General features: G+C 71.8%; 2 protein-coding genes across 4 annotated transcripts in view; one reads left to right on the top strand and one right to left on the bottom strand.

The window, feature by feature from the left end:
- Window positions 1-23: 23 nt before the first annotated feature.
- Window positions 24-3,147, bottom strand: INPP1 (inositol polyphosphate-1-phosphatase). 3 transcript variants are annotated; one of them, XM_027705537.1, is made up of 7 exons: window positions 3,116-3,147; window positions 2,135-2,349; window positions 1,997-2,057; window positions 1,441-1,641; window positions 1,187-1,361; window positions 441-1,097; window positions 24-409 (listed from the first exon to the last, which is right to left on the bottom strand). In XM_027705537.1, exons 2-6 carry the CDS (start codon window positions 2,336-2,338, stop codon window positions 605-607), a joined length of 1,134 nt encoding a protein of 377 aa, XP_027561338.1. In that variant the 5' UTR covers window positions 2,339-2,349; window positions 3,116-3,147; the 3' UTR covers window positions 24-409; window positions 441-604. The 3 variants fall into 3 exon arrangements, with proteins under 3 accessions (XP_027561338.1, XP_027561339.1, XP_027561340.1); XM_027705538.1 differs by having other exon boundaries at window positions 3,110-3,130; XM_027705539.1 differs by having other exon boundaries at window positions 24-1,097.
- A 1,847-nt stretch (window positions 3,148-4,994) lies between these two features.
- The window catches only part of GDF11 (growth differentiation factor 11), a 5,539-nt gene continuing 3,861 nt past the window's right edge, over window positions 4,995-6,672 (top strand). Inside the window, exon 1 of the mRNA XM_027705528.1 lies at window positions 4,995-5,532. Within this exon, the coding sequence (XP_027561329.1) occupies window positions 5,154-5,532 (379 nt within the window). The 5' untranslated portion in view covers window positions 4,995-5,153. The remainder of the gene's footprint in view (window positions 5,533-6,672) is intronic.

Here is a 6,672-nt window from a genome sequence, read left to right as displayed (position 1 = left end):
CCCCGGCAGCACAGACACGGGGGTGCGAGAGGCGCTTTAATGGGGGGGAACACACGGAGGGTCCCACCGAGGGGACCCGGCACTCAGAGCTCCCACCCCGTCCCGGCTGCCCTCGGTCAGGGGGTCTCGGCCACCCCAGCTCCGGGGAACCCTGGAGTCCCCGTCCCCCTGTATCCTGTACCCTGGTGTCCCTGACACCCCTGATCCCAAACCCGGGGTCTCAGCCCCCCGACCCCACACCCCGGGATCCCTGAAACCCCTGACCCCAAACCCGGGGTCCCTGCCACCCCCTTGTCCTTGGTCCCTGTCACCCTGTGACTGCACCTCAAGGTCCTTGAGACCCCCCGCTCTGCACCCCAGACAGCCCTGACCCCACACCTCGGGGTCCCAGCCCCTCCTGACCCCACACCTTGGGGTTCCAGCCCCTCCTGACCCCACACCCCAGGGTCCCAGACCCCTCTGAGCTCCCACGCCGGGGTCTCTGCCATCCCACTGTCCTTGGTCCCAGCCCCCCCATACCCCCAGATCCCAGCCATCCTGAACCCTTAACCCCGGGGTGCCAGCCCGCCCGTACCCGCCCGCGGGGGTCCCGGCCGCCGCAGGCTCACAGCCCGGGCACGGTGGCCAGTGCCCCCAGCACGGCCTCCAGGTGCTGGGGGTGCAGATAAGCCACGAGGCCCCCCCGGTTCGCCCAGCGCTCGGCCCCCCCCGCCCCCTCCGCCGGGCGGTTATAGACCAGCTCGGGGGGGTCCCCGGCGCGCCCCTCCCGCCGCGCCCGCAGGGCCCCCTCCAGGGTCACCACTCCCCCGCCCAGGGCGCGCAGGATGGCGTGGGGGGCACAGGCGTCCCAGGCGAAGGTGGTGCCCTCGGACAGCACGTAGGCGTCTGCCAGCCCCAGGATCACGCACAGCATCTTGTACCCCGCGCCCGCCGCGAAGTGCAGGCGCCCCCCGCACAGGGGGCCCAGAGCCCCCCGCACGGCCGCCCCCTCCGCCCGGCTCAGCACCACGCTGGGCACGGGGTGGGGCTCGGGGGGGCTCAGCGAGCACAGCCGGGTGTCCCCGTGGGCCACGCCCCAGTGGTACCTGCCCTGCCACCTGCGGGGACACGGGCACGGTGAGCGCGGATCCCCCCCGGCCCCGGGGGTCGCCCCGGTGCCCCCGCGGTGCCCCCGCGGTGCCGGTACCTGCGGGTCTGGGGGTCCCGTCGGAAGAAGGGCTCGTTGATGACGCCCAGGACGGGGCGGCCCGAGAGGCGGTCGAAGGCCCCGACGAGCACCAGGGCGGAGCAGAGCCCGGCGGGGGCGATGCCATCCACGGGGGGCACGTCCTCGCGGCCCCCGATGTACTCGTTGGTGGAGTCTGGGGGGCGCAGCCGGGGCTCAGTGGCGGCACACGGGGGTCCCCGCCCCCCGCCCCGGCCCTGCAGCCCCCCACTCACCGATGGGGTCTATCCACACGGCCAGGTCCCGGGGGGACACACCGGGCTCGGCGCCCGCCAGCGTCACATCCCCCAGCACCACGTCCCGGTGCACGGCGTCCGCCAGCAGCTCGGCCGCCGCCTGCTTGGGGCCCAGCACCGACAGCAGCAGGGCCACCGTGTCCTCCCGCGTGGCACAGACACGCACGGACACCGTGCCCCCTGCCACACCCTGAGTCAGCCTGGGCCCCGTCACGGGCACCTTCAGCTCAGCCACGGCCCCAAAGACCCAGTGTGGGGACCCCCAACTCAGCCACGAGCATGTGGCTACAGTGTGGAGACCCCCAACTCAGCCACAGTCCCACAGTCCCTGCTGAGGGGACCCTCGAGTGAGCCACGGCTCCACAGACCCAGTGTGGGGACTCTCCCTCAGCCGTGACCCCGTGTGCCCCAGCACCGGGACCCCCGACTTAGAACCCCAGAACAGGGAGCTCTGACCCAGCCACAGCCCTGTGACCCCAGAATGGGGACCCCCACTCAGCCACGACCCTGCAGGCCCCAGGGACCCCCAACTCACCCTGCACGTCCCTGAACTCATTGGACTCCTCCCCGTGGATGTGGCCCTGGAGCTCCGGGAACTGGGGGGGCACAGAGGGGGCTCAGCGTGGCACGGGGGACGTGGGGCACCCGGGGGACCGCCCCAGTCCGTACCCACCTCCTTGCCCAGGTCGTGCTTGATGACCTCCTGGATGAGAACGTCCGCCAGGGTCTTGAAGTCCTGCAGGAACCTCCTGTTCCTGTCGGGGCCCGTCTTCTCGGCCACCAGGAGCTGGAAGAGCGGCTCCTCCCGCCGGCACAGCCGCGCCAGCTCCGCCGCCTTCTCCGAGACCCCCACGAGCGCCTGCAGCAGCCCCCCCATGGCGGGACGGGCTGGGGGGACACGGCGCTCAGGGGACCCCCCGGGACGGGCAGAGCCCAGGGACGGGCCCTGCCCGGCCCCGAAATGATCCCGGGAGCAGAGGGAGGAAGGGGAGTGTGTGGGGACACCGGGGGACAGGGTGACATGGGGACATGGGGACGTGGGAGCCTGGGCACGTGGGGACGTGGGGATGTGGGGACGTGGAGACATGGGGACAGGGTGACATGGGGACATAGGGATGTGGGGACACAGACATGGGGCCGTCGGGATGTGGGAGTGGGGACATGGGCCTGCAGGGACACGGGGACGTGGACGTGGGGATGTGGAGGTGGGGACGTGGGGACGTGAGGACATGAGGATGTGGGGACAGGGTGACATGGGGACGTGGGGACACACGCGGTGACGGGAACGCGGTGACATGGACAGGTGGGGACATGAGGACGTGGGCATGGGGACACGGGGACATGAGGACACGGGGACACAGGGAGATGGACACGTGGCCGTGGGGCTGCGCCTCCCCCCGGTGCCCCTCCCGGTGCCCCCGCGGGGTGTGGGAGGTTTTGGGGGGTCTGTCCCGCGTGTGCAGGAAGCGGTCGGGGCGGGGGGGGGTCCCCGGTGCCCCCCGGAAGGCGCGGGGCGACGGGACCCCCCCGTAACGACCGCGGCCCAAACTTCCCCCCCTCCCCGGGGCCCAACCCCCCGTGCCCCCCCACCCCGAGCCGCCCCCGCGGGGACCCCCGGCCCCCTCGGGAGCCCCCGCGCTGCCGTTACCGGGGCCGGGGCCGCTGACAGCTCCTGGGGCGGCCCGTGGGCGGGGACGGCGGGCGCGTCACGGAGCCGTTTTAACCCGCTCGCTCCCGCGGCCCGGCGGGGCAGCGCCCGGCGGGAGGGTCGCACCGGCGGTGACGAGACCCCCGAGGGCGGCGGGACCCCCGTGTAGGGGGGGACGGACCGGGACGACTTCCCGGGGTGTCCCCGCGGGGAGCGGCGCTGCCGTGGCGGCGGGGGAAGCCCCGCTACAGGTCCCGCTACCCCCGGCGTCCCGTGTGGGGTCCGTGTGGGGTCCCTGTGGGTCCCTGTGTATCCCTTTGGGGTCTCCATGTGTCCCTTGTGTCCCTGTGGGGTCCCCGTGCCCCCCTTGCAGTTCCCTCGGGGGGGTCTCTGTGTGTCCCTCTGGTGTTTCTGTGTGTCCTTTTGGGGTCCCTGTGTGTTCCTGGGGTCTCTGTGTGTCCCTTTGGGGTCCCTGTGTCCCCCTGTGTGTTCCTTTGGGGTCCCTGTGTCCCCCCGTGTCCCCCCGTGTCCCCCCTTTGGGGTCCCGGTGCCCCCCCTGCAGTTCCCGCGGTGGCCGCGCGGTGGCGCCGCCCCCCCGGCGCTGTGGGACCGACCCCGGGGCTCAGTGGCGCCCCCTGGCGGGACGCGCTGGCACCGGGGGAGTACCGGGGCCGCCCCCCCCCCCCCCCCCCCCCCCCCCCCCCCCGGCCAGCCCCCCCGTCCAGGCCGTGTCACTCCCCCACCGCACCGGGCCGGGACCCCCTCACCGACCCCGCCGCGCCGGAGCGGTGCCGGTGTATCCCCGGGGTCTCTTCCCCTCTCCATGGTTCTGATGGGGACGGCACCGGAAGTGAGGGGGTGGTCCCCGGTCACCTGTGGGGTCCCCACACTGATCTCAGTGCTTGTGGCAATCCTTGTTACTCCTGGAACCTACTGACGGCGGCATCTGCCCCGTGCCAGGCTTTGCCCGGGGTGGGCAACCTCACTGCTCTGCCCCCCCAAAGCTCGAGCGCCCCCGCCTTAGGGACGGGACCCCCGTGACCCCTCGGGGTCCCCACGCCCCCAGCTCGTGGCTGGTCTCCCCTCGGCCATGGTGCGATGGTCCTCGTTGCTCCTGGGACCCACTGACGGTGGCTGCAGCTCTGCCCGGTGCCCGCAGCTCTGCCCGGTGCCAGGCTTCTCCCACGGTACTCTGGCTTCTCCCACGGTACTCTGGCTTCTCCCGGGCTCAGCCTCCCCCCTCTGCCCCCCCAGCACCCGCTGCAGCCCCCGGGAACCCCCGTGCCCCCAATTCATGGCTGGGCTTCCCTCGGCCGAGGTCCCTGTTACTCCTGGAACCCGCTGACGGTCACTGCAGCACTTCCCAGTGCCAGCCTTCCCCCAAGGCGGGCACCCCACCCCCCCAGCGCCCACTGCAGCCCACCGGGGACCCCCGTGCCCCCCAAGTCAGAGCTGGGCTTCCCTGAGGCGGGCTGTGCCAGCCCTCGCTGCTCCCGGAACACACCGATGGTTCTCCCGGGCTCTGCCGGGGCCGGCAGCGGAGCGGAGCGAGCGGGGGGGGGGCTCCGAGGGTGGGGGGAGCCCGGGGGGGCCCGGGACGCGCATCCCGGGGGGCGGTGCACTTGCCGGGACGCGCATCCCCCCGGCCGCACTTGCCGGGAGCGGGTCCCGCCGCGCCGCCCCCCGCCCCGAACGGGAGGCGGGCGGGGGGTCCGGGGCGCACCGGGCGGCGGCGGGGCCGTTCCCCGGGCTCGGGGGGCCGGCGGCGGCTGGTGCCAAGCCCCTGCCAGAACCTCTTTTGTGCGCCCGCAGCCAATCAAGGCCGCTGACGACACACTTCTCTTGGGGTATAAAACCCCGGGGCCGCCGCTACCGCCGCTTTTTTTCATCCCCCCCCCTTCGGCCCCCCCCGGGGTCCCCGCTTCCCCGCCCCCGCCACCGTTACCGCCTTCCCCCCCTTGCGCGTTGCGGTGGAAGCGGGGCGGGGGGGCGGCCCGGTGGGGAAGGGTTTTATTTTTTTTCTTCTTTCTTTTCTTTTTCTTTTATGTATTTTTTTGTTTTCCCCCCCGGCATGGCCCCGGTGTGGTGGTTGTTGGGGTCGGTGGTGGCGGTGGTGGCCGGGGGGGGGTCGGTGGAGCAGCCCCCCGCCTCCGAGCCCGCCTGCCCCGTGTGCCTGTGGCGGCGGCAGAGCAAAGAGCTGCGGCTGGAGAGCATCAAGTCGCAGATCCTGAGCAAGCTGCGGCTGAAGGAAGCGCCCAACATCACCCGGGAGGTGGTGAAGCAGCTGCTGCCCAAGGCCCCCCCGCTCCAGCAGCTCCTGGACCTCCACGACTTCCAGGGGGACTCGCTGCAGCACGACGAGTACCTGGAGGAGGACGAGTACCACGCCACCACCGAGACCGTCATCAGCATGGCCCAGGAAAGTCAGTGCCGCCCTTTGTTCCGCTGCAAACTTCGCCGGAGGGCTCCCCCCCAACCCCCACCCCCGGCCCGGGCTCCCCCCTCCGTTCCCCTCCCGATCCCCCGGTCCCCTCCCCGCCCGCCGGCACCGTCCCTCCAGGACACCCCATCCTCCGCTTCCTCCCCCGGGGCTCCCCGACCCTCCTCGGGGCTTCCCGACCCCCCCCCCGGGGCTCCCCGACCCTCCTCGGGGTTCCCCGACACCCCTCGGATCTTCCCGGTTCCCCCCGGTCCGTGCGGGTCCCGCGGGGACACAGGGACATGGGGACACAGGGACGGACATGGGGACACAGGGACATGGGGATGGGACAGCGCGGCCGCGGCAGCCCCGGTACGGGGCACTGGGAACCGGGAGATGGGACTGGGACTGGCCACCGGGGACTGGGACAGGGCACTGGGAGCTGGCACTGGGTGCTGGGACTGGGTACTGGAAGGTGGTACTGTGTGCTGGGATCTGATACTGGAAGCTGGGACTGGGGACTGGTACTGAGTGCTGGGACCTGACATTGGGTGCTGGGACTGGGTGCTGGGTGCTGGAACCTGGCACTGGGGACTGGGACTGGGCGGTAGCACCAGGACCTGGCACTGGGAGCTGACACTGGGGACTTGGACCTGGCACTGAGTGCTGGGACCTGGCACTGGGGACTAGAACTGGGGACTGGATCTGGGAACTGGGATCAGGGATGGGGGACTGGGACTTGGCAGTAGGGACTGGTACCAGCCACTAAGTGCTGGGAGCTAGGACTGGGGACTGGGCATTGGAGACTGTGACCAGGCACTGGCACCAGTCAGGAGTGGGACTGGGCACTGGGAGTAGCACCAGGACCCCGCAATGGGTACTGGGACCTGGCACAGGGAGCAGACTGGGGGCACTGGGAAGGTGGAACAGTGATCTCCTGGTCCCCAGGGCACAGGGCAGGGTGACGGGAAGGTGACAGCCAGGTGATGGCAGGGTGACAAACAGGGTGACAAACAGGGTGACAAACAGGGTGACAAACAGGGTGACATCAATGTGACAACAGGCTGTGCTGGGGACAGGCCGGTGCAGTGAGGGGCTGTGAGGGGTGTGAGGGGTGTGAGGGGCTGTGAGGGGCTGTGAGGGG

This window comes from Neopelma chrysocephalum, unplaced genomic scaffold (genome assembly GCF_003984885.1).
Source record: "Neopelma chrysocephalum unplaced genomic scaffold, ASM398488v2 Primary Assembly neopelma1_338, whole genome shotgun sequence".
Lineage (NCBI taxonomy): Eukaryota > Metazoa > Chordata > Aves > Passeriformes > Pipridae > Neopelma > Neopelma chrysocephalum.
The sequence above is the reverse complement of the archived record's forward strand: the minus strand, read 5'-3'. Positions and strand labels throughout refer to the sequence as shown.